General features: G+C 40.5%; 4 protein-coding genes across 4 annotated transcripts in view; 3 read left to right on the forward strand and 1 right to left on the reverse strand.

Moving 5' to 3' along the window:
* Positions 1-16,086, reverse strand: part of LOC134814048 (caprin-1-like) — a 31,614-nt gene extending 15,528 nt beyond the window's left edge. Inside the window, exons 1-3 of the mRNA XM_063822041.1 lie at positions 15,849-16,086; positions 15,206-15,268; positions 13,409-13,495 (exon numbers count right to left, since the gene is read on the reverse strand). Of these exons, the coding sequence (XP_063678111.1) occupies positions 13,409-13,495; positions 15,206-15,268; positions 15,849-16,076 (378 nt within the window). The 5' untranslated portion in view covers positions 16,077-16,086. The remainder of the gene's footprint in view (positions 1-13,408; positions 13,496-15,205; positions 15,269-15,848) is intronic.
* Positions 1-26,977, forward strand: part of LOC134814051 (eukaryotic translation initiation factor 3 subunit E-like) — an 88,891-nt gene that overhangs the window by 53,139 nt on the left and 8,775 nt on the right. Inside the window, exons 2-9 of the mRNA XM_063822043.1 lie at positions 23,053-23,191; positions 24,355-24,516; positions 24,716-24,831; positions 25,042-25,165; positions 25,303-25,446; positions 25,623-25,705; positions 25,922-25,997; positions 26,218-26,409. Of these exons, the coding sequence (XP_063678113.1) occupies positions 23,054-23,191; positions 24,355-24,516; positions 24,716-24,831; positions 25,042-25,165; positions 25,303-25,446; positions 25,623-25,705; positions 25,922-25,997; positions 26,218-26,409 (1,035 nt within the window). The 5' untranslated portion in view covers position 23,053. The remainder of the gene's footprint in view (positions 1-23,052; positions 23,192-24,354; positions 24,517-24,715; positions 24,832-25,041; positions 25,166-25,302; positions 25,447-25,622; positions 25,706-25,921; positions 25,998-26,217; positions 26,410-26,977) is intronic.
* On the forward strand, positions 13,145-22,908 carry LOC134814050 (nuclear pore complex protein Nup50-like). Its single transcript, XM_063822042.1, has 8 exons — positions 13,145-13,167; positions 18,958-19,089; positions 19,232-19,280; positions 19,400-20,234; positions 20,388-20,482; positions 20,686-20,805; positions 21,503-21,625; positions 21,814-22,908. Exons 2-8 carry the CDS (start codon positions 18,974-18,976, stop codon positions 21,919-21,921), a joined length of 1,446 nt encoding a protein of 481 aa, XP_063678112.1. The 5' UTR covers positions 13,145-13,167; positions 18,958-18,973; the 3' UTR covers positions 21,922-22,908.
* LOC134813775 (RING-box protein 1A) lies at positions 17,663-18,301 on the forward strand. Its single transcript, XM_063821656.1, has 3 exons — positions 17,663-17,728; positions 17,854-17,982; positions 18,173-18,301. Exons 1-3 carry the CDS (start codon positions 17,663-17,665, stop codon positions 18,299-18,301), a joined length of 324 nt encoding a protein of 107 aa, XP_063677726.1.

The raw sequence follows: 26,977 nt of genomic DNA on the forward strand, positions 1-26,977 counted from the left end.
AAACTTTTGCCGAGTGCATCAAGCTCGAGGGAACGGTTTGATTTGCCCATGCCAACCAACATATCCTTAGAACACAGATTAGTTCTAATGCCTGCATGGAGGCCTATGCACAGGAAAGCATAAACTTTGCTCGCAGGCATCGGATGTAAACAGCCAGGGCATAAAGTGTTGATAACTGTTGTCAGCTGTTACACTGAGAATGTACAGCATCAGACCCTCGACTGTAATAATCGCATCGTCAACATTTTTACAGACGTAGGCAGGTGGTCTTTCAATGGTTGTGTGAAGCTTAGGTGGCCCAAGGCGTCACCGCTGGATAGTTCAAGCTGGGTGGAAGGCCTGGTATGATGTGAGGCTCCCGAACTTTGAAAAGGGGTATCCTGCTGGTGCCCTCTTCCAGACACTCATCGGACAGCATGATGAAAGCCACTACCTCCGCGTGGTGAAGACTGGATACTGGACAGGGGGTCCAGGCTAAAGGCAGGACGGTCGACGGGAGACATTGAGCCCTGGAAGTTCAATAATTTGATCTATTGACTCCTTAACTCTTGGTCTACAAGAGGCTTTGAGACTCGTAAATCTTTACTGTGGATTGCACAGTAGCTAAAGAGGTGTTGGCTGTTACCCTGTTCAACCTAGTCTACTATGACCCAGCTAGACTGGACCACACTCTGGTAGTCAGGATACGGCTCCCTATGCCCGGGGTACCGGGTAACGAGGTAGTCAGGGGAAGGGTTAGTGTTGTGATTTATTTATTAACCATTTATCATTGTTAGGCATGTAGACAAATTTCCAGTTATCGCAAGAGTTGTCTCACTTGTTCAGAACATATTTGTCTACATCCCTCATCATGGAAAAGTTTTTAAGCCCTCAGCGCTTGGACATCACCCTCACAGATAAAGGTGACGAAGTTGCAGATACCTACCTGCACTGGAAACAGACTCTAGACAATTTTATTACTATTCTTGGTGAAAAAGCTAACACCGAAGAGACACAATATATGGTGCTTTGCAATTATGTGAGCCCCTCAATATATACAACTATCAAGGGTGAAACAAAGTTTTCGGAGGCAGTTAAGATCTTGAATGGTTTGTTTGTTAAAACAAAGAATACTAACTTTGCGAGATTTTGTTTATCTACACGGAGTCAAACTGAAGCTGAATCAGTTGATCAATTCGTCTTGGCGTTGCGGACACTGGCGAAACAGTGTAATTTTACCGAAGTATCAGCTGCTGTTCATGGGGAAGAGAGCATTAGAACAGCTCTTATCAGTGGGCTAAGGGACAAGCAAATTCGGCAGCGCCTAATGGAGGACACTAAAAGTTTAGATGATACCATCACTCTGGCTTGTACTCTGGATCAATCTCAAACAATGAAAAGTATAACGGTTCTAATCTAAATGGTATTGTTAAGGGAAACGATTATGGACTGGATTCGAAGGATCATGCGGTTGTAGCTGCCACTCACGGCAATTCAGTTAGTCCTAATATAAAGTGTGGATATTGTGGTAAGGAGTATCATGTTCGAACAGCGTGTCCTGCTAATAATACTACTTGTAAAACTTGCGGTAAGCGCGGACATTGGGCACGAGTATGTCGATCAGCGACGGGTCTTGGGAAGACCGCACCTAATGATTACTTCTCTAAGAAGAACTCTGCAAACAACGCTTATACTCCAGTTAACAACGCCTACAACGTCCCGTCTGCTGATCAGCCCCAGCAATCATCCCCATTCTCTTATCTTTGTGCTATGTCTCCATCGACACCTTCAACGCTGTCTCAGACAACCGTCAACGCAAAGGTAAATAATCATATCGCTTACATTTTGATTGACACTGGTAGCTCAGAGAGTTTTGTTGACTTGGGTTTTGCTAGGCGAAATGGCATAACGATAGGCCCTGGTACGAACAAAATAACTTTAGCTTCGGAATCAATGTCAACAAACACTCAGGGGTCCTGTGTAGTAGATATTGTGATTGAAGGCCACACCTATTTAGAGTGTAAATTATCAGTTATGGACAAACTATGTTGCGACGCAATCGTGGGTTTGGATTTACTCCGAAGTCATATGAATCTTGTGGTTAATTTCGGAGGAAATAGAGATCCCTTGGTGATAGATGAAGCTGGTAGGAACTGTGCACAGCTTTCAATGTCGAACCTTGAGCCCATACCTCTATTCTCCACATTAATGGAAGGCACCAATCCAATCGCTTGTAGGTCCAGAAAGTATTCTGATGCAGAGAGAGCATTTATAGCAAAATCGGTTCAAGAGTTATTGGAACAGGGCACTATTAGGCCAAGTAATAGTCCTTGGAGAGCACAGGTCCTCGTTACAGGTTTAGATTCGGCAAGGCCCCGAATGGTGGTAGACTACTCTCGAACGATCAACAAATTCACACACTTAGATGCGTATCCTCTGCCAAACCTTGATACTATGGCCTCGCAGATAGCTAAGTACAGGATCTATAGCACATTTGATCTTAAGTCTGCCTACCATCAAATCCCGATTCTCGAAGGAGAAAAACCACTCACAGCCTTTGAAGCAGCTGGGAAACTGTTTGGATTTAATGGCATTCCCTTTGGAGTCACTAATGGCGGGCCTGTTTTTCAACGTAATATGGACATACTTGTGGAGGAAAATAAGTTAGATAGTGTTTTTCCTTATCTGGACAATATAACTGTTGGGGGCTATGATCAGGAAGATCACGACAAAAACGTCAAGGGGTTGTTGTCGACTATTAAGAAGTTGGGACTAACGTTGAATCATGATAAGACTATAAGTTCAGTTGAAACTATCAACATTTTGGGCTATCAAATTTCTCACGGCACTATCCGTCCTGATCCTGAGCGCATGCAGCCGTTGAGGGACTTGCCGGTACCACATGATGCTGACTCACTAAAAAGGGCCATGGGCTTATTCTCTTATTATGCTAAATGGGTGCCAAAATTCTCGGACTTGGTACGACCTTTGATAGACCCGGAATTCCCCCTACAGAAAGAGGCAATCACGGCATTTAATAATCTGAAAACGTGTATAGAGGGTTCCTGTGTAGTCTGCCCTAACACTAATGAGCTGATGGTGCTAGAGTCTGACGCTTCTGATTTTGCAGTCTCGGCCAGTTTGAATCAAGGAGGAAAACCGGTGGCATTCTTTTCTCGAACATTGAAGCCTCATGAAAGGAAACATCATGCAGTGGAGAAGGAGGCTTGTGCTATCGTGGAGGCATGTCGTGCGTGGCGACATTACTTAGTTAGCCGGCACTTTAAATTACTTACGGATCAGCAGGCTGTTTCGTACATATATGATAAAAAGAATCATGGAAAGACTAAAAACAGCAAGATAGACCGATGGCGTATTGAACTCAGCTGTCTAGACTTTGACATAGAGTACAGACCAGGCCCGCTTAATGTCACAGCGGACTGCTTGTCAAGAGCATTTAGTGCTGCTACATATCATACAGGTCCTTCCCTCTCTCGGATTCACGAAGAACTATGTCACCCTGGGGTCACTAGAATGTATCACTTCGTTAGGAGTAAGAATCTTACCTATTCTCTAGCGGAGGTAAAAGAGACCATCGCGAAATGTGTGGTGTGTTCTAAGATTAAACCACGTTTCTGTAAGTCCGAGAACTCTCCAGTGATTAAGGCAACACAACCTTTTGAACGATTGAGCATTGATTTTAAGGGACCCTTACCAAGTGGTACAGGGAACAGGTTCATATTAACTGTAGTTGACGAGTACTCGAGGTTCCCGTTTGCCATTCCGTGCCGTGATCAAGAGTCAAGGACAGTGATTAAGGCGCTCATGAATTTATTTTCATTGTTCGGTACTCCGGGGATGGTTCACTCGGATAATGGACCATCACTCGTCTCTCACGAATTCAGATCATTCCTAATTGAGAACAACATTGGATTCTCAAATAGCAGCCGGTATAATCCCAGAGGAAATGGCCAAGTTGAAAGATATAATGCCGTTATATGGAAAGGAATCGAACTGGCGTTGGCTAGTAAGAAATTAGCACCATGTCACTGGGAACAGGTCCTCCCTCAAGTTCTGCACTCTATCCGCACCTTATTATGTACCTCAACTAATCAATCACCTCATGAGCGATTATTTAGTTATGTTAGGAGATCTGCCACAGGTAATTCTCTACCTTCTTGGCTTATTGGGGCATCCAAGGTTCTTCTTAAGAAACACGTGAGGTCTAATAAGTACGATGATTTGTGCGAAGAGGTGGATATTGTCTCACTACAGCCTGAATCTGCTAAAGTTAGGTTTGCTTCCGGAAGGGAGGCCTCGGTATCGATTCGGGATATTGCTCCTCTGGCAGGTCAAGTTGAGATTGACCCTGGACAAAATTCTGTTGTTGATTGCGGTGAAGTACAGACTATTGATAGGGAATTAACCGCAGGACCTGTTGTAATCGGACAAGATAGTGGCTCTGTTCCTACTAAGAATACGTGTAACCCTGCTGTTCAGCCGTCGAATGTTGTGGTACCGGACTTTACCCCTGCATTACGTAGGTCACAGAGGACTAATAAGGGAGTACCTCCTCCGCGGTTTGAGGCAGGTTGAAACTTTATTGACTTGCTGTTTAATGAATGATATATTTTCTGGAATTGTGATTTTTATGGTATTAATCGGATTTATAACTTGGTAGATTTGAGTTCATGTTGAATCGTGTTTTACAAATTCATGTTTTATGAGTGCCTTTTAGAACAACACATGTTTATGAAAGATGTATTTTTATATGAACCGATTATTTGGTTTCTTGCGAGTATGTGACTTTTGAGAAGTTTTATCAATATTTCATCAATGTTTTATCAAATGTATCCTTATCTGCGCATTGAAATGGCGCTAATTCGTATAAAAAGCACAATTTTTCAGCTGACGCGCGCATTTGCGCATTTCCATTTGTTAAATTTTTAAATTTTATTTGATTTTTACGGGGGGTGTATGTTGTGATTTATTTATTAACCATTTATCATTGTTAGGCATGTAGACAAATTTCCAGTTATCGCAAGAGTTGTCTCACTTGTTCAGAACAGTTAGTACCCGCTAAAGTGTAGCTCTGTTCTCACTCTAACCTCTTTATGCTTTGGGATAAAAAGTCCCACACTGGAGCAGGTGACGATTGTGTAAGGATTACAACTGATGCTGTTGGGTAGAAAAAGGAAGTGTCACATTTGTCTTGTATAGCATATTTTCGTGCAATTACATGCTCAAGATACCCAAGATATTATGGTGAGAGTTAAATATGGCTATTGTTCAAGCGGATGCCCTTAACCTTTTAGTGGCGCAAGAGTTAAGAACACAATCCACTGCCAATGTGCAGGGGACTGCACAGGATTGTGAGCCAACTGAAAAGTCAAGATGAAGTTTATCAACAGCTTAAGGGTTAAAGCCCCTTATTTTTCTAGTGGAAGTGGTTGCCGGGGTAATTACGCTGCTATTACAGAAGCTGATGACTCGGTCTCCACAACACGACAACCTATTTCTACAGAAAGTCAAACAAGAAAACATCAAAAAAATATGAACATCAATTGCATTGTATCATGTAAAAGGGCTGCTCAGGTTGGCACGTTTAACATAAGAACAGTCAGAGAACAGCACAAACGCATCGAACTTGAAGAACTATTTTCTCGAAGCAAGCTGCACATCCTTGCCCTGCAAGAATCGAACATCGGGTAGTGCATGCTGATTGCTGAGAATACCTGTAAGCAGTGGACACTTGCTTCCCGGTTCGAAGTTTATTTGCATTTAATTAAGGGTTTGGACAATGGAAACGAGCGTGATAATAAAGGGTAAACAAAGTTAAACTATGAAACAATACAATGAATAATTCGACAACCTCTACTTCAAATCCTAATTAACCAGACTCGTATCGCCCATAAACGCTCAGCGATCTAGTGCTGCAACATAAAACACGGATAGCACGGTCAACTCGCCTTGACCGTGCCTAATCTAGGTGCCCTGAAATAACCACTGTCGATTCTAAACCTCTAACGACACGTTCCATCCGTGCTCACCAGGCCCCAACCATAACTGGTCCTGGTCCCTTACACTAGTCTGGTATCAACCATGACCTTCTATCGAATAGGGTGAGAATGCAAACAAGGGGTATAATAAAGGTGCCCAAGGTACTTTTAACTGAACAATGAATAATCGAATATTTGCTCAACCAACGCTTAGTCGCTTAGACTCATATTGCCTCAAATGCTGTGCAACAAATTCCTAATTGCTCCGATTCATACTGCCTTAAATAGTACGCAACCTACTTCCTGCCGTTAATCCTACTCTTAATCTAGCTTTACCTATCTGAGTCAACCATTGCTGACTCTCGCTCTGCCAGAGCCCAGTGTTGTCAAGACATCCCCTGGTGTCGGCCACAACCAAGCCTGATAACAGTAATTACGTAATGCTCCACTATTCTACGGCCGCCAATCTTATACTTACCACTATAACCATCTACCTAACTAAACGACCTAACCTTAACCGGTTCTAGCTCCTACTCTTAGTCTAGCTTTACCTATCTAAGTCAACCAGCGCTGACTCCCGCTCTGCCAGAGCCCAGTGTTGTCAAGACATCCCCTGGTGTCGGCCACAACCAAGCCTGATAACAGTAATTACGTAATGCTCCACTATTCTACGGCCGCCAATCTTATACTTACCACTATAACCATCTACCTAACTAAACGACCTAACCTTAACAGGTTCTAGCTACAGAACCTGCCCGGTATCAAAATGACCCCCCTCTCGATCGGGTAAACTGGCACTGAGCTATCTCCAAAAACTAACCCTATTTTCCTCCCGGGCTCTGATAGTCTAAACAATCTACCATTTCCCGGGAATTTGCAAACTGTCCTGTCGATAGCCACAATAGTAACTCTAGTATTCTGTAAACACTCCATAATTCAACCTCGTACTGACCCAAACATATGTTAAACTGACCTCTCTGCACTTAAACTGCAATAACTGCCGTATACTAATATATGCCCAAAATACTACCGTCACATACTGGACCCCACGACCGCCTTATTATAATTACTACACTACCTACATAGCACACAATATTACCCTGAATTTATCTCAATTAATCACTGCTTACACAACTATACAAAATCTGATCTTTCTTAGAACCCTACTATACTGGTACAATAATTTAATGGGAAATCTCAAATAATCACTGCTTACATTTGGATCACTCCCAAGAGTTATTTCGAAGATACAGGCCAGAAGAATGAGGTTGGCTGGGCACATCCAGCGACATGATGACCTGGCAGCACACCAACTTCTCCTTTGGGAACCTAGGGAGGGGTAGACCACCGCTCACCTTCGTCGATAACCTAATAAGTGACACTGGACTCAAGAACACTGGGGAGATTAAGGAGCTTATGGCGGACAGAAAGCTTTGGAGACACATCATCGAGAGTCGGACTCTGAAGCCGCCTTAAGTCAAGTAATTTAAGTCATGTGCTTTGACTTGCCTTGACCTTCGTCATAGCATCCTTCCATGACAGGAGAACACATTTGCCACATTTGGCACATTTCCACTTTGTGCATTCATATGGATTATATCTCGATGAACGAGACATCCTGTTTGCTATCGTGATAACATACTATCAATATAAACACACTTATATACTATGTAAACTATCTATTAAGTTAAGACATGAGAACAACACGTAGGTAAGACTCAGTGGGAAATAATTCACATTCAATACAATTAATGAAATGGCTAGAATTTTGTTTAAATTTTGTTTAAAAAACCCAAAAAAACCCAATCCCAGTATTACCTTTTCTTGGGTAGGAGTTGGGTTTTTTTGGGTTACACCCCCCCCCCCCCCCCCCCCAGGTTAATATTTTATTACACGCCATAATTTTTTGTTATTTCGGTCAGCAAATGTAAACTCTACATTTTAGGTTCATAATTATCAGAAAAAGTAATATCCAAACGTGATTAAATGAGGTTAACCTCTTCTTTTAGATATAGCGAGAATAGATCAAATGATAGAGTTATTATTTTCATCGTAAGTTTACGGTATACACATTTCTAAATAGATGACGTGTTCATTGACTTTCTTTTATCTTGGGAAAATGAAAAAAATGAGGTTAACCATCACATTTTGGTCCCCTAGGGAATATACATACGATTCTTACTTATGTAATGTACCACAATATCGAAGTGAGGTATCTATTGGTATCACAATGCCTACAACTATAATCATGTGACAAAGGTGATTTGAACTGACCATATTTTAGTAGAAGATTTTACCCGTAAATGGCTAAAAAATGAGGTTAACCTCTCATTTTTTGAATATCTGACCAGTCAATTACATGTTAACCTCAAAAACTTAATCGTTATACTGTGCAAATGTTTTACTACATATATAATAACATATTGATAAACCAATCCCAGTGTTATATGGTCTAAAGTGAGGTTAACAACCAAATTTTAAGCAGTTAGTGTTTACAGGAAGTCTTGGTTAACCTCATTTTTTACAATACAAGGACATTAACTACTGAAAGTGGCTAAAATCATTTAGGGGACGGCCAGGTCTGATCAAGCAAACGTTATTAAGAGTATAAAAAGTCCTAACTAACGAACTGTGATACATTCCAGTGAATATTCAAAATTTTGATAACACTAAAATGCATTTATCTCAAAACACACTTTTGTGGTTTACAATTCCTTAGTTGAGAAAACCAGCCACCCCCTGATATTGAGATTTGGTACAGTGGTTCCTTGGACAACTATCTAGATATCTGGTGCAGCGATTTTTTTTTATTTGACTCAGTTCTCGAATTATGAGGTTAACCAATTAAATTTTTCGAATTTTTGACCTGGTTAACCTCATAATTTGAGAACAGAGTCAAATAAAAAAAATCGCTGCACCAGATGTGAGGATAATTGTCCAAGGAACCACTGTACCAAACCTCAAGATCAGGGATTGGCCGGTTTTCTCAACTAAGGAATCGAAAGGTCAAAAAAGTTACAGCCGTTTAAAGTTCCAGTTTAACATGTAATTACAGGTAAACCTCAAAATTGAGCGCGCGATATCTCAGAAGCGCAAGGTCAGATTTTGATCCGGTTTTTTTCTTTTTGTTCGTCTCCAGTAGCTATTATCAAATATGCAAAAACTACAAAAGTGCCATTTACCCCCCCCTCTGGCCTTAATGTTCACACAGTATCAGTTAAGCTTCTCAAACAAAAGGGGGACAACAAAGCTATTAAAAAAGGTGAGTAAGTTCTGCTATGTTGAACTACTAGAGCGGCTGGCAGACACGAGGCATCCAAGTGATCTGACGACTAGATACGACATCAAATAATAAGTATGCAGGCTTGAAGCACCGTGCGAGACTACAGTAGGGGGGGGATCATGTTATTTTTTGTCCGTTTTTGTCCGTTAATTTTTGTCCGTTTTGAAAATATAGCTGCCAAACGGACAAAAACGGACAAAAACGGACAAAAATTGTAACTTTTGATTTAAATTTTCTCCACAATTTGTAACAGGCTATCTGCAGAAATGGGTAGCCCGGTTAATGACCATGGTCCTTTCTCAAACTTTTAATCTTCAATTAGGCACAAAGAATAGTCTACACATTTTTTAATAACATAAAAAGGGATGAAAAGTTTTATTACTGGAGAGTAAAACTTTGTTAAACACAAAGATTCTTGAGCACATTTTGAGTCAGACTCAAATGCGCTTAAAAACATTTTAGTATACGGTATAACAATAAATTATGTTAACAATAACACCAACAATAATTATAAATTGAACAAATTATTGAGAGATAAAAGAGAGGAAAAGGAGGAGGGGGGACTGAGGAGGGGGACTGAGGAGGGAGAGGAGGGGGGCTGAGGAGGAGTGAGACTGAGAAGGAGAACTGAGGAGGAGGAATGAATAGGAGGAGGAGAAGAAGGACTCAAGAGGAGGAGGACCCAAGAGGAGGAGGACCCAGGAAAAGGCCCCATGAGGAGGACTGGGGAGGAGGAGGACGGATGAGGACTGATGAGGACTGATAAAGAGGACTAAGGACGAGGAGGAGGAGGAGGAGGAGGAGAAGGACTGATGAGGAGAAGGAGGTGTATGAGGAGGATGAGGAGGAGAAAGGAGATAAAGGATGAGGATAAGGAGGACTGAGGAGGAGGACTGGTGAAGAGGACTGATGAGGAGGAGGACTGAGAAGGGGAGGACTTAGGAGGACTGACGAGGGGAGGACTTAGGAGGAAGAGGAGGATTGAGCAGGAGGACTGAGGAGTAGAAGGAGGAAGAAGACTGAGGAGGATCAGGAGGACCCAGGAAGAGGAGGAAGAGGAGGAGGACTGAGGAGGAGAAGGAGGACCCAAGAGGAGGAACCAGGAAGAAGAGGAGGAGGACTGAGAAGGAGGAGTGAGACTGAGAAGGAGAACTGAGGAGGAGGAATGAATAGGAGGAGGAGGAGAAGAAGGACTCAAGAGGAGGACTGAGGAGGAGGAGGACTAAGGAGAAGGATGAGGAGGAGGACCCAAGAGGAGGAGGACCCAGGAGGAGGAGGACCCAGGAAAAGGCCCCAAAAGGAGGACTGGGGAGGAGGAGGACTGATGAGGACTGATGAGGACTGATAAAGAGGACTAAGGACGAGGAGGAGGAGAAGGAGTGAGCAGTGAGGAGGAGGACTGATGAGGAGGAGGTGTATGAGGAGGATGAGGAGGAGAAAGGAGATGAAGGAAGGAGATGAAGGATGAGGATAAGGAGGACTGAGGAGGAGGACTGGTGAAGAGGACTGATGAGGAGGAGGACTGAGAATGGGAGGACTTAGGAGGACTGAGGAGGGGAGGACTTAGGAGGAAGAGGAGGATTGAGGAGGAGGAGGACTGAGGAGTAGAAGGAGAAAGAAGACTGAGGAGGATCAGGAGGACCCAGGAGGAGGAGGAAGAGGAGGAGGACTGAGGAGGAGAAGGAGGACCCAGGAGGAGGAACCAGGAAGAAGAGGAGAAGGAGGACTGAGAAGGAGGACTGAGAAGGAGAAGGAGGACTGATGAGGAGGATGAGGATGAGGAGGAGGGTGACTGGGGAAAGGATTGAGGAGGAGGAAGACTGAGGAGGAGGAAGAGAAGAAGGACTGAGGAGGAGAAGGACTGAGGAGAAGGAAGAGGAGGAGGACCCAGGAGGAGGACCCAGGAGGAGGAGGACACAGGAAAAGGCCCCAGGAGGAGGAGGATGACTTGGGAGGAGGAGGACTGATGAGGACTGATGAGGAGGAGAAGTAAGTGGATGAAGAGGATGAGGAGGACTGAGGAGGAGGACTGGTGAGCAGAAGGAGGAGGACCCAGGAAGAGAAGGAGGAGGAGGAGGATAACTGAGGAGGAGGAGAAGGACTGAGGAGGAGAAGAGGGATCCAGGAGGAGAACCCAGGAGGAGGAGGAGGAGGACTGAGGAGGAGGACTAAGGAGAATGAGGACTGATGAGGAGGATGAGGAGGAGGGTGACTGGGGAAAGGACTGAGAAGGACTGAGGAGGAGAATGCGGACTGAGGAGGAGGAACCAGGAAAAGGAGGAGGAGGACTGAAGAGGAGGACTGAGAAGGCGAAGGAGGACTGATGAGGAGGATGAGGATGAGGAGGAGGGTGACTGGGGGAGGACTGAGGAGGAGGGTGACTGGGGGAGGACTGAGGAATATGAGGAAAACTGAGGAGGAGGAGGAAGAGGAGAAGGACTGAGGAGGAGAAGGACTGAGGAGGATGACTGAGGAGGAGGAGGACTGAGGAGGAGGAGGAGGAGGAGGAGGAGGAGGAGGAGGAGTGAATAGGAGGAGGGGGACTGGGCAGGACTGAGGAGGAGGACTGAGGAAAAGGATGAGGAGGAGGACTGAGAAGGAGGACTGAGCTGAGGAGGAGAACTGAGGACTGAGGAGGAAGAGGAGGAGGATGAAGAGGAGGTGGACCCAAGAGGAGGAGGACCCAGGAGGAGGACTCAGGAGGAGGAGGAGGATGACTGAGGAAGACTGAGGAGGAGGAGGAAGCATCTAAATATTATTTCCATTTTTGTTATTTTTTGTCCGTTTTTGTCTGTTTTTGTCCGTTTTTGTCCGCTCTATTTTTTGTCCGTTTTGATAATATAGGGTTCCGAACGAAAAAAACGGATAAAAAACAGGATCCCCCTGGAGGAGGAGGAGAAGGATGACTGAGGAGGACTGAGAAGGAGGAGGACTGAGGAGTACTGAGGAGGATCGCTGAAGAGGATGGCTGAGGAGGATGGCTGAGGAGGATGACTGAGGAGGATGACTGAGAGGGAGGAGGAGGAGGACTGAGAAGGAGGAGGAGAAAGAGGACCCAGGAGGAGGACTCAGGAGAAAGAGGAGGAGGAGGACTCAGAAGGAGGAATGAGGAGGACTCAGAAGGAGGAATGAGAAGGAGGAGAACTGAGGAGGAGGAGGAGGAGGACTGAATAGGAGGAGGAGGGGGACTGGGGGAGGACTGAGGAGGAGGAGTACTGACGAAAAGGATGAGGAGGAGGACTGAGGAGAAGGACTGAGGACTGAGGAGGAAGAGGAGGAGGAGGACCCAGGAGGAGGAGGACTGAGGAGGATGATGAGGACTGCAGAGGAGGAGGACTGAGGAGGACTGAGGAGGACTGAGGAGGATGGCTGAGGAGGATGGCTGAGGAGGAGGAGGAGAAGGTGGAAGAGGAGGAGGAGGAGGAGGAGGAGGAGGAGGAGGAGGAGGAGGAGGAGGAGGAGGAGGAGGAGGAGGAGGAGGAGGAGGAGGAGGAGGAGGAGGAGGAGGAGGAGGAGGAGGAAGCATCTAAATGTTATTTCAATTTTTGTTATTTTTTGTCCGTTTTTGTCCGCTTTATTTTTTGTCCGTTTTGAAAATATAGCTGCCAAACGGACAAAAACGGACAAAAAAACATGAGCCCCCCCCCCCCCCCCCCTACAGTAGCTCTGATCCCGAATTACCAATTAATACGGATTAAGCAGCAGGAACCACCAGAAAAGAAGTAACCTTAATGTCTCCGACGGATCACTGGCTAATAGCTATAACCCAATCTTAGCATGTTCTCTATGTATTTTAATTACAGCCAAGTCATTGTACTGTTTTATCTCAAATGCAAACATCGAATCAGTCTAATATTATAAATATTTTTAACTAATTACAACACTACAAATCTATTACATTTATTGAGAATTATGTAACGTGATGGATATATTTTAAACGGGTCATATCCTGTTCAAACCCAGGATGCATTACACGAAGAATTTTTTGTAACTTTGTATGAAAAGCATTAATAAAGAACACTGCAACTGTCCTGAAAATTTTGACGCAAAATGACCAATAATTCTTATTCTAATAACATATTGATGACTTGTACATTAAGCCATTGTTGAATAAACTCACTAAAATAAATGAACTTGTAAAACTCACGTCATTAGAGATAGATTTGAACTGGGGTAGGAACTCTTTCAGCTGCTCCAGATTAGCCTCAACAAAAGGTAAACTGTGTACAGACGCCTGAAATACGTTAAAATCAGGTACAACACAAATAGTGTAACAGTTCGTAGTAAAACCCCGATTTCCCGAGGTCATTTCCCTCCCCAAAATTGTGATCGACATGTATAATATGTATTTCAAAATTCAAATAACTTTACATCCAATGTATTACAGTTACATTTAGAAAATACCACAATATCTCCTGTGAGGCAAAAAAGCATGGAAAATGAGAAGGAAAAATGTTCGTGAGACTCAACACTACCAGACTGCAGCTAGAGTGAGAAAAATTATGTAAAACACTATAGCATAGCATTAGCAAAACATATTTCGGCTGAACCAAAACACGGTGGTAAAACCATAATTACATTGGTGCCGAGTGAACAATCAAAATCCCGATTTACCGCCGATTTCTCCCCCTCCCCCTCCTGACTCCTCCACCTCCGCGGTAAATCGGGGTTTCACTATGTTTTACGGGACACTACAATCTACGTTGTAGATGTATAGAAGGGAAAGTCTAAACAAATCTTGATCTTTTAGAAGGTTCCTCATTTAGTCCTAAAATCAAGGTTTCCCGATCATTCGGCTGAGTCAACCGATTTTACACAGATGTGTAATGTTCACATCCTTAGCTCAGTCACTATACTAGGTAACACAGTTTAAGATGCATTCAAAATGTTCTATTTTTTCTTTCCACTGCAAATTTGATTATAATTCTATTTTCCAATCTTCACTACTCGAGACATATTATTATTATATATAAGTGAACTGTTCTAGGTTAGAAAAAGGGAATAATTATAATTGCTCAAAACCATCCTTCAAATTAACACAGAAAGTTATGGACAATAACCATTCAAATATATCAGATACATCTGTACTTTAGTAAGGTACTTTAATAAGGTTAATTAACCATGCAGGAACAATCCTACTCTGTCCTCCCCGGCCCGATTACATGCCCGTTTTAGCACCCACAAATTCTTTAAAACCGTTGAATATCCCTCAGTACAACCTATGTACCATGTTAATATGTAATTATGTGTAATAATATGTAATATGCTAATATGCAATAATGTAATTAGTGGAATAACAGTACAGGGAGTTCACTGTTCTTTTAGGTCTAAGTGTTTGAAAGTTTGATTACACGCACAGTGCTAGTAACTGGTAACTGGTGATGTGTACACAGTACATATTATATAGTAAGTGAGCTTGTGCAACGGCCGTTTCAGGAGTTACCGCTTGATTATTAAACTTGTTTGGGACGATCGTAATAAATAAATGACATGAAGTAAATAATTAAAATCAAGTAAATAATTAACATCAATTTTTATGTACAGCACGATAATCTTAGATGTGAATTTCTTCCCCACACATACTGATAGATAATGTAAAACAGGAGAGTGGTGCAGGATGAGATCTGGACAGAATGAAAGTGGCAAAACAAGCACGAAAAGTGACCACTGTGAGAGATCAGCAGTCAGATTATGGTTTACAGACGACAGACAAGGCACACACAATTCAAGGAGACGCCAAGTTTTTGATATAACTTTGTGAACAATAAAAAAGATATCAGTTATTTATCATCCTCAATCTTTTCGGCAGAGGAGGATAAATTACTAAAACCCTCCAAATTATGTTCTACACCCCCATAAAACCTCCTAGTATCCTGTAGTAGTCACTATGTATAACTACCCTTCCTCTTCCCCTTGTCCTCATCTCCTTTACAGCAGTACTTACAACTTGGTCAGAGTCAAGAATCTTTCCGCCTTTCTTCTGATCCACGAGAACTAGGATCTTGGTCTGAAACGGAATTGTTATGTTAATCTTTGCTGGAAAGATAGTAACTTACAATGTATTACATGACAAATTGAGTGATTACACAGGATTAAGATGATCCCGATTCTGTTGACTGCTTGATTGTTACTTTGTACTGGCTGGGAATGTTAGAGATAATAATGCTTGTTTTCACCAGAATGTGTCAGTGACACAGACTGTATCTGCGATCCAGGGCATGCTCATCATGAACTATTTATAAATGATAGAGCTATCGAAAGGTTGAGGGATATAGAGATAAATCTCTAGAAATAGGTGATAAATGTAATCATTTAGCCAGACGAGAGCATAGTTTAGCATTGTGAATCTAACAGCAACAATTCATGGCAAAGGAAGCTTCGAGACGTAATGCTAGGAGTGAATCTTGGGGACTATTTACTATACTAAACTAAGCGTTGTACGGTTGTACGATTTGCGAGAGGCTGCCTAAAATAATTAGATGTGACACTAGAGAAGCAGCAAATCGTGGGGCAAATTTCAGAAGTTGAAACATACGAATAACGATTCATATGAGACCAACGGACGGACAAATACGACTGATACTTACTCTTCGTTTCTCAAGGTTTCTTATCTTCTTTTCGACCACTCCAGAGAATTTGTCAAGCCCGTCAGGGGAATCATTCGGCATCCCCTTAGCAGGGTTCAAAACAGAAGGCATGTAGAAGGTTTCAAAAGCTCGCCCAGCTAAACGATAAATTCGTAATGTAACACGAGGTGCGCGCTCCTCAGCGATAATGGACCCTGCTAGCGCTCGATCCGAAAAAGATTTCATCATTGCACATAGTGTAAACGCGCGGCAGTAAAACGCAAATACCTATAATTTAAAAATTAATAAATTAAAAGTAAAATTTCTAAAACCATTTTGATTCTTAATTTTCCAAAATAGAATTAATTGATCGTGCGATTAAGAATAACGGTCAAACAAATAATGCAGCGCTACAGTATTTGATATTTGTCATTATAAATTGATACGTATAACAGCAATTAAATAAATAAATAAATGTAATGCACTATTTGCATGCGCTTAAATATATTTTTAATGTTTATAATTTTTATTTTTTCATAGTTCTGTGGTAAATGCAATAAACAATATTTAAATTTTAATCTAAATTGATCACGAGGTTTAAAATAATAAATAAATGTATAACATTCATTTTGTCATTTATAACAAAAACAAAATACAATGGTTTAGACTTTAGTAATTAATTAAAAGGGTGATTGGAAATTGATAAATTATTTAGTTGACAAAAAACAAAATAAAAGTTAATTATAGCTTGGATAATAGAATGCTATAAATACGAAATGATTATACTCTTTGCTCAGTGCTAAATAAAGAGCGCCGCGCATATTTTAGTTTGATCATACTAGAAGAATCGAGCGCTACCTTAATTCTCAGATAACAAGTATAGTATACAAATTACAACTACGTGTTCAGCGTAACCCAAATTTAGTGCTCTAATTTGTATTGTATTCCTGATATGCATTCCTAGCTCTGTCTTCTGCAGTTCAGGTGTTTGGATATAGTACTGTGCGTGATACTTTGACCTGATATAGTCAGTGGTCATTAAAATGCGTGATTTTCGCGATTTGCAATAATATAATTTGGGAAATATTCAAATGGTTGTAACTTGTAACTTATGATTTGATCAATCGCCTTTAATATGTAATACAAAAAGTAACATTTTTCGAAAGTCGTGAAATTATTGAGATATCTGGGATCTATGAAGGTCTGTTACGTGACAGTGATGTAAAATTACCTATCAAATAAGCAGTGGCACCATCTTATGGGGGCGCAAAATCGTCGTTTGAATGTGGGACAATTTGAAAAACTTAACTGAGGTGCTCGCACGTTTTGCTCTAGAAACACACTTTTTTAAAGATTTTACCGGCATATCCTCTAAAATCACCTAATTTGTTCAATTTTAGGAAGGGGCGCCAAAACGTTACGCCACTGCAAATAAGGGAAATAAATGTTTATCATTTTTCCTAAAATCTCTGCTATGTAAGTCTGTACTGTGCTCTGCTGCTTCACACCACTTATTGATCCTCCTAATCGTCAGGGCCTTTAGGCTGCGGTTCCATGTTGATTTAGTAGTACTTCCAATTCTTACTAGGTTGCTGTCCATTCTGTGAAGCAGGCAGGGTACACAATTATAGTTTGCTTGGTAAGTGCTTCACTGTGGGAAGGTAGTTACTGGGTTCACTTAGAGTCTATTACTCTTCTAGTGTCTCATTTTATCTGTACCATGTCAATTATTAACCATTCATTCTGTATGTGCACGAAAATTTATTTCAATCAATGAGTTTTTGTATAATCTAAATCCTAACTGAGCCTCCATATATTCAATAGTTCTACAAAAAATGGAGATTGACGAGGCCCCATCTTCATCATCAGCAGTCGTAAAGTCTGACAAGAAAAGATTTGAGGTGTGATTCTAAACCAATAAGTCTATTCTTTTCCGTTCAGTACACGATGATTGATATTATTAATGATTAAAATGTGTATTTACTAAAACATTTGTCCTTGTTTGTGATACCTATGTACATTTCAGGTGAAGAAATGGAACGCAGTTGCACTCTGGGCCTGGGACATACTTGTTGATAATTGTGCAATCTGCCGTAACCATATCATGGATTTGTGCATCGAATGTCAGGCTAATCAAGCAAGTCACACCAGTGATGTGAGTTAAATATTTGTTTAGAGTTTACGATTAATAAAATTTTTGAAAAAGTTTTAAAAATGTCTACCACTATTATTTTTTCGAGAGTTAGTAGTAAAGATCAAGTTATATAAATTATTGATCATATTCTCTAGAACTACAAAACATCAACTTAAATCTCCTCTAAGTCTAACTGGAATACCTCAAACAGGAGTGTACAGCAGCTTGGGGTGTGTGTAATCATGCGTTCCACTTCCACTGTATCTCACGGTGGTTGAAGACCCGACAGGTGTGTCCTCTAGACAACAGGGACTGGGAGTTTCAGAAATACGGCCGATAGACATCATTACTTCAGTGTTGTTACCACCATGAAGTTGCCTTGGGGTGTTGAGCCTTGTATGATAGTTTGTGAGAGAAACCAAATGAATTGAATGGGTTCTGAAAATATGATATCAAAGGGTATCAAGGGAAAATGAAATCATTTATTGCTAATTCTACTGTATGGGACGTAAATCGGGAAAATGGGAACTTTTTTTAAAAGGGGAAAATGTCCCATACTAATTCCATGACTTTCTGGATTATGTTTTCAAGATAAGATTGAAAGTTATTATTTATGCAACAAGGGAAGTTGTTTTAATTTAATCAGAACTTGCCTGAATATATCAACAGCTTAATATTATGTAGGTATCATTCTGCAAAAACGAAAAGTAATGCATGTAATTTGTATATTTTCAGTTGTATTTTTCTATCTTATTACAATTTGATGCTATTTATTCTGCATTTTCTGTTCATTTATGATTATAGCTTAAATGACGAGTTAACATCAATTCTAATAATTGACCATAACATGGCACGCTGTATTATGTAGGTGGGATGTAGGTATACATAACAATTCAAAAAAGTATCTATGGAAGCGAATGGGTGATTAAGTTTAGCTTTTTCGGCCCAGAAAATATGATTGAAATGACTCTGATTAATATCATGATATTGTGTTATAGCAGTGCAGTCAGGAATGAGTAAACGGGTTGCAGACAAAGAGCTCACAGACAGAAATTGGCAAGACGAGGAGGAGGAGGAGGAGGCAGGAGTGTTTGCAAAGGCTGCAGACAATGTCATCAAACAACGAGTGTAAGTCAGCTTTTAGGGGCCATAATCGTCTTGATTTGCAATCGAACTCTATTCTGTTCTACAGCCCGATCAGAGGATCGAAATTTGATAACAATACTGTGATCTTAAAGTCCTTATCTAAGATGTATTTTGCTATCTACAGAATCAAGACTGCTAAAAGAAGAGCCCCTGCAAGTGCTAATGGTGACAGTGTAAGTACTGTGTTATCTCTTTGTCGCTGTTTATCCGGTCTCTAAATGAGGGTCATATTGAATGATGTGGTCTTAGAAACATCTTTCATACGTTTGTAATTAATTACTAATCATTTCAGAAAGCTGGTCTATTTACTGGATTTTCCGGTTTCGCCGGTTTCCCACCGGCACCTGCTCCCAGCCTCAATATTCAACCCAGTTTAACTTTCCCTAAAATCAATGTCACTAACGGCGACACCAAGCAATTGTTCACTTTCGGAGCAAAAAGCACAGACTCAGAAACTCCGGTTGAGGAACAGAAGGTTGAAAGTACGTCAAACAATCCCATCACAGTCTCAGCTGGTATGGATAAAAAACAATCCAGCGAGACCTCATTACCAAAATCAGAAGCAGATGCCAAACCTGCTGACAATGACGTTTTCTTGAAAAAACTGAAGAAACTAAATCAGTCTGTGCTCAAGTTTGCTAAGGAGCATGTGGATAAAAATCCGTTTGTAATTCTCACGACAGTATTTAGTGACTATGAGAAGCACCTGAAAAAGATTCAGAGCGATCAGACAGTCCAGGAATCTTCCCCTGAGTTCAAACTGTCCAACAGCGCACCAAAAGAAGAGAGCCCCACCAAAGTAGACAGTTCCTCAAGCGACGAAGTAAAAGTAGTGGAACCAGTATCCGAGACAGTTGAGCCCGTGAAACCAGCATCAAACCCATTTTCATTCAGCACGTCAACAGCAGCCACCCCCGCGTTCTCATTCGGCGCAGCGTCCACCACACCTAAGTGGTCGTTTGGTTCGAGTGAGGGGAACAGCACGGGATTCAGCTTTAAACCAACCACATCCGCAGCAGATAGTACTCAACCCAGTAGTGGGGGTTTTAGTTTTAAACCTTCCTCTGCTTCTAATACTCCGGGTAATTCCTTGTTTGGGAAACCTGTCGGATCAACGTCTTTCACAGGTAATTATATTCGGGAAAATCTTTTATTTACTCGATTTTGGTTGAATGTTTGTCTATAACAAACAATTTTGCTATCTTACAAAAGTACAAACAAATCTGCTATGTGAACAATTTAAAATTACTAGAACTGCACTATAATATTTTCATCTCCAGGGTTTGGAGGGTTAGTGGGAAAACCAGCCGACTCAACAGAGCAGAAAGAAGAAGAGAAACCAGCTGAGGATGAGACACCACCTCAACCTGAAAAGGTAGGTAGTTTGTGTAATTTGTTCCGACACGCACTCACACCACCAGAATAATTGAAAATGTTCAAATCTTTACTGATGCTGTTAGAAAGTCATCGCTAAGGTTTAAAATGTCAATTAAGTACATTACTTTTAAATGTTTAAAATGTCTACTAAGTTCACCAATAATAAACTATTAAAAAGTCCTATTTTGAACATTAACTCAGGTAGATCACGTAGATAAGGAAGCTCTGTACCACATCAAGTGTAAACTCTTCCTGAAGTCTGGAGACAGCTGGAACGAGAAGGGACTGGGTATTGCTAATCTTAAGGAGTGTAACGGAAAGGTACTGTGATGTGTGATGTGTGATGTGTGATGTGTGATGTGTGATGTGTGATGTGTGATGTGTGATGTGTGATGTGTGATGTGTGATGTGTGATGTGTGATGTGTGATGTGTGATGTGTGATGTGTGATGTGTGATGTGTGATGTGTGATGTGTGATGTGTGATGTGTGATGTGTGATGTGTGATGTGTGATGTGTGATGTGTGATGTGTGATGTGTGGTGTGTGGTGTGTGGTGTGTGATGTGTGGTGTGTGGTGTGTGGTGTGTGGTGTGTGGTGTGTGGTGTGTGGTGTGTGGTGTGTGGTGTGTGGTGTGTGATGTGTGATGTGTGATGTGTGATGTGTGATGTGTGATGTGTGATGTGTGATGTGTGATGTGTGATGTGTGATGTGTGATGTGTGATGTGTGATGTGCGATGTGCGATGTGCGATGTGCGATGTGCGATGTGCGATGTGGGATGTGTGATGTGTGATGTGCGATGTGTGATGTGTGATGTGTGATGTGGGATGTGTGATGTGTGATGTGTGATGTGTGATGTGTGATGTGTGATGTGTGATGTGTGATGTGCGTCTACTGTTATATGGAATTTTGGTTGACAATCGGGAGCAGATGTTAGTTGAGTTGGAACAAATCATATTCCTTTATGTCTATTATTCAGTACCAGTTATCACGTGATATCACACCACACTCATGTCCAGGTTCAGCTGCTAATAAGGAACGACACTACGATGGGAACAGTGATTCTGAACACACTGCTCCATGAGAACATGCCTGTTAGCAAAAGCGGCAAGAACGGCTTGTTGATGGTCGTCACTGGAGAGGTAGGTGTCATAAGTCATTTAGTTGATACTAAATTAACATGACTTAAGATCACGTGATTGAATATACTGTCCATTAATAACCATAATAAATATACATGCTCTTGTTAACTGGCCAATACGTTATCAAATATACATATTATAACTTCCCGGATACCCATAACTAGTCTCGCTTAATTACTTAATTTCAGGACGAAAAAATAGAAACTTACCTGTGTCGAGTGAATAAAGACAAAGTCGAGGAGTTCTACGATAAACTCACAGAGTATAAGAAAGGAGCGCCTTCTGCAACAGAGTAGTTCAGATATTCGCAGCTAATTTAATTGATTAATTAATTAATTAGTTGATTACTTTTTTGCTCAATTATTTAGATCAGTCTATCGATCACCAATCACCATGACATTATCTTCGATGATTGACAAATTGCTGGAACCACTACGAGGCAGAATCATGATTACGAAATTAATATTCTCACCATCATGATATGTTTGGAATCGTTCCCACTTTACGTAAACCAGTTACCAGATATTAGCGGCTTAAGACCTCCGAGAGCATTTCAAAACCCCCTCCCCTGGCCCTAGGCTGACTACGTCATATCTGTTCATGATACCCTTGAGTAAGTAGTTAATCAATTAGTAATTACTCGACTTACTAATTATGTTATTAATCATCATATTCCATGTGTCAGCTGTTAAGTAACTATGAATCTTTTATCTTTTAAAAGCCAATCACTAGGTATACTGCAGCTTTTATTTTAAAGAATTTTTAGATGTTTTGTTAGACGAAGAAATCTTAAATTTTCTATTTGAAAATGATGTACTTAGCGGTTAACTGTCTTTTCAGGCAGAGTAGAAGTTTTAATTTTACTGTTTTTATCACCCCGTACCGTGCCGTATAATATTCAATATTTTGGTCAGATTATTTTTTCAAGTAATCGAAACAGTGGTTTATTGATCTACCAAAGCAAGGCAGTAAACTATTGATGTGTCTGTTATTATAACTGAGCTAACGCATTTGAAATATCACGTGATGTTATGTCATGTCACGTGGTGCGACGTCATGTCACGTGGTGTGATGTCGTGTCACGTGGTGTGACGTCATGTCACTTGGTGTGATGTCATGTCACGTGGTTATCAGTTTGACGACAGTTTTTCTCATCCCGGCCAACAGTTACTGTGATACAACCCGAATTTTATGATTTAATAAAACAAAAGTGAGCTGTTCTTTAACCATTTATACTATTTATTGATAGATTTCATTTTCATTATTACACTACAGCTAAAATATATTCTTAGTTTTACTATCTCTCCTTTTTCATTTATAAAAGAATTTTATAATACTTTCAGTTTCACAAATTTCGTGAATTCATGCATTTTGTGATATAATGACAAAATTTAGAGTTACCAAAATTATTTCAACTCCCCCTGTAGCATGGCACAGTACGATCTAACGAATGCCTTGTCCGAGTTCATGGACCTCCACTTGGTGTTCCCACTGCTGGAGTTCCTGTCTACTCGTGAGATTTACAAGAGTAACAGTCTCATGAAATCCAAATACCAGCTTCTCCAGGTTCTCTTCTGCTACTCCTTGCAGTATTTAGAATGCTGTGCATTTAGGAACTGATACTTTCCAGTATTTAGAATGCTGTGAATTTAGGAACTAATACTTTCCAGTATTTAGAATGCTGTGAATTTAGGAACTGATACCTTCCAGTATTTAGAATGCTGTGAATTTAGGAACTGATACTTTCCAGTATTTAGAATGCTGTGCATTTAGGAACTGATACCTTCCAGTATTTAGAATGCTGTGAATTTAGGAATCGATACCTTCCAGTATTTAGAATGCTGTGCATTTAGGAACTGATACCTTCCAGAATTTAGGAACTGATACCTTCCAGTATTTAGAATGCTGTGAATTTAGGAACTGATACTTTCCAGTATTTAGAATGCTGTGCATTTAGGAACTGATACCTTCCAGTATTTAGAATGCTGTGAATTTAGGAATCGATACCTTCCAGTATTTAGAATGCTGTGCATTTAGGAACTGATACCTTCCAGTATTTAGAATGCTGTGAATTTAGGAACTGATACTTTCCAGTATTTAGAATGCTGTGCATTTAGGAACTGATACCTTCCAGTATTTAGAATGCTGTGAATTTAGGAACTGATACTTTCCAGTATTTAGAATGCTGTGAATTTAGGAACTGATACCTTCCAGTATTTAGAATGCTGTGAATTTAGGAACTGATACCTTCCAGTATTTAGAATGCTGTGAATTTAGGAACTGATACCTTCCAGTATTTAGAATGCTGTGAATTTAGGAACTGATACCTTCCAGTATTTAGAATGCTGTGAATTTAGGAACTGATACTTTCCAGTATTTAGAATGCTGTGCATTTAGGAACTGATACTTTCCAGTATTTAGAATGCTGTGCATTTAGGAACTGATACCTTCCAGTATTTAGAATGCTGTGAATTTAGGAACTGATACCTTCCAGTATTTAGAATGCTGTGAATTTAGGAACTGATTAGATACCTTTCTGCTTTCTTTACACAATAGTTCAATTTATTCTAACTTTAAAAGTTTTTTAAAACGTTTTAAGTTCTCTAACCCTACTCTTTAACCAGCTATCTTTACAAATGCTCACGCACTACTAAGATTTAATACTACTCTAATAGCAATCCATTCTCATCTCCAACTGCAACATCACGTGACCCTTCCCTTGCCCCCAGAACACGAACATGGTGGATTTCACAATAGACGTGTTCCACGGCCTGCACCCTGACGAGGAGCCCCCAGAGGCACTGCACCAGAAACGTAACGAGGTTGTGAAACAGCTGACTTTGCTTCAGGAGAGGAGCAGCCAAGTTATTGAGATGTTCTCCAGGAAGGACGTGAGTTTTGTGGTCTGGAGGGCCAGGGTTTGGGTGTTTGGTTTTCTTAGTTTAATTTCTGTTCTGGACTTAATTTATCTGAGAAAATTTGTTACCGCTCACTCCACGTGATATCACCGCCTAACCCCACGTGATATCACCGCCTCACTCCACGTGTTATCACCGCCTCACTCCACGTGATATCACCGCCTCACCCCAGGTAGCGGAGGTGGTTGAGAAGCACCGGGACAGTCAACAGCTGTGGGATTTCCTTAGTGAGACTCACAAGTTTGACAGGGAACGACTGGATGATGTGTTCCACTACGGAAAATTTATGTGAGTAGCTCCTATCTAAATGCCTTTCCAAACTTTTTTTATGTATACTATAATTAAATAATCATCATAATTTCATACGAATGGATACTTAATTAATTTAACGAGCTTGAATCTGCCCTCCTTGATCAAGATATTATCGAAACAGCTCTTGAAAGCTCACATAGCTTATTAAATATGAAACAGTCTTTATCTAAACGACCTTCTATCCAGGTACGATGTAGGTAACTACGCTATCGCAAGTACGAATCTGGACTTCTACCGTAACCTCGCTCCAGCAGATAGCAAGTTCTACAGTAGTGCTCAGTGGGGCAAACTTGCTAGCGAGATTCTTCAGGTGGGAGATTATGTTAATTAATCGTATTTACCTTGTTTTACTCAGATAATTCTATCAGGTGAGAATTAAAAAACCACACTTTTGTCTAATTAAATTCTGATAAACACATTAAAACCACACACCTCCACTCATTTCAGCAAAACTGGGACGAAGCTATGGAGGAGTTGGAGCGTCTGAAGGACAACATCTCCGCTGCTCTTCATTTGACATATAGTGAAGTGCTGGTTCAGAGAGCATGGCTCATCCACTGGGGACTATTTGTCTACTTCAACCACCCTCAGGTATCTTCATGCTGTGTCATAACCATTTAATGATAGTGATTGTGTAGGCCAAATCTCTCAAGTCTCAAGTACGTTTGCATTTCATGACTGACAATATTATGTCCATTCGTTTTTCAGTTACAATTCGATTCAAATTTTCAGTTCTGATTAATTATAATTACATTGTATCTCATCAGGGACGAGACAGTATTATAGACGTGTTCCTCCACCAGAAACCTTATCTTAACGCTGTGCAGACCATGTGTCCTCACATCCTTAGGTAAGGGTTGGAACAAATAGGAGGGAGAATGGTGGGGGGGGGGGGGGGTCACAGTCCGATAATCCTATGCCCATCCGTACTTTCAATTTGTTATAGCTCCCCTTCATATCCTTGTAATGGTAACAATGATAATATGAATTTGAAAGAAAGGAATGTTTGAAATGTAACATTTTACTTAGTTAAAGTACTTTATAAATATTGATGAAATTTGTTTAGATACATCACTACTGCTGTAGTTATCAGCAAGAGACGGAGAGATGGTATAAAGGAACTCATTAAAGTTCTCCAACAGGTTTTTATAAATCTTATGGAAATTTGAATTTAGTTTTGAATTTACGAGGGATCTTAGTAGGTTCTTATAGTAATTGTCACGATGTCATCATTAGTATTGTTCACAATTACTTATCAGACGCTTAACCCCGCGTAGAGAAAATAAAGTTCAGAATATTTTCAAATTACTTTTAATTTTATCTGATCCTTTACATCATTGATTTAACCCTTTTCCACCCCAGGAATCCTACAAAGATCCCATCACTGAATTTGTGGAATCTCTTTACGTAAACTTTGATTTCGACGAGGCACAAGCTAAGCTCAAGGAATGTAAGACAGTGATAGAGAACGACTTCTTTATAGTGGGGTGTTTGGATGAGTTCACGGAAAATGCTAGACTCATCATCTCGGAGATATTCTGCAGGATCCATCAGGTAGGGTTACAGTTGTTATTAACCATTCTGAATTTTTTGAATATATTGGAATTTGGTTACGTAAGAATCTGTTAGAATCCATTCTAGAATATGTTAAGATTAACTTCCCAATTTTGCTTGCATCTTTGCATGTGTACACCTATTATTGATAGATTGATTATTTTATTTTTATGTTGAATGTAGGTTGGTGTAATATTGATTAGTCGATTCTTATCATCGTGTAAAATGTAAAATGTAAAATGTAGGTTACGTATAAACGTGTTACAATTCAATTAAGATTGCTCCCCAAGATAATTAATTTTGTTGATTGGTATTTAAGATTTATGCATCATGACGTAAAATACAATAATGGAAATAATTAGTTATCATTCATTCAATTAAAATATCGTATTGCTTTTACATTAAAATAACAGCAATCTTATATTACATTATACATACATTTATAGTTCGGCTGTACAACTTTTATTTAATTATTAATATATTATATGATAAAGATTATTTTGCCAAGCTATCTTAAGTTGAATGATCAAAAAAACTTTATAACCTAATCAACCTAATCAGTCTAGTC

The sequence above is a fragment of the Bolinopsis microptera genome, chromosome 4 (genome assembly GCF_026151205.1).
Source record: "Bolinopsis microptera isolate Bmic1 chromosome 4, MBARI_Bmic_1.0, whole genome shotgun sequence".
In the NCBI taxonomy this organism is placed as follows: Eukaryota; Metazoa; Ctenophora; class Tentaculata; order Lobata; family Bolinopsidae; genus Bolinopsis; species Bolinopsis microptera.

Bases quoted from the DNA above. Each gene is read 5' to 3' on its own strand.
- LOC134813775 (XM_063821656.1), top strand. From the start codon at position 17,663: ATGGAGATTGACGAGGCCCCATCTTCATCATCAGCAGTCGTAAAGTCT. The intron at 17,729-17,853 runs GTGTGATTCTAA...TGTACATTTCAG, and splicing joins CTGACAAGAAAAGATTTGAG to GTGAAGAAATGGAACGCAGT. The intron at 17,983-18,172 runs GTGAGTTAAATA...TACCTCAAACAG, and splicing joins AAGCAAGTCACACCAGTGAT to GAGTGTACAGCAGCTTGGGG.
- LOC134814050 (XM_063822042.1), top strand. From the start codon at position 18,974: ATGAGTAAACGGGTTGCAGACAAAGAGCTCACAGACAGAAATTGGCAA. The intron at 19,090-19,231 runs GTAAGTCAGCTT...TGCTATCTACAG, and splicing joins AATGTCATCAAACAACGAGT to AATCAAGACTGCTAAAAGAA. The intron at 21,626-21,813 runs GTAGGTGTCATA...ACTTAATTTCAG, and splicing joins TGATGGTCGTCACTGGAGAG to GACGAAAAAATAGAAACTTA.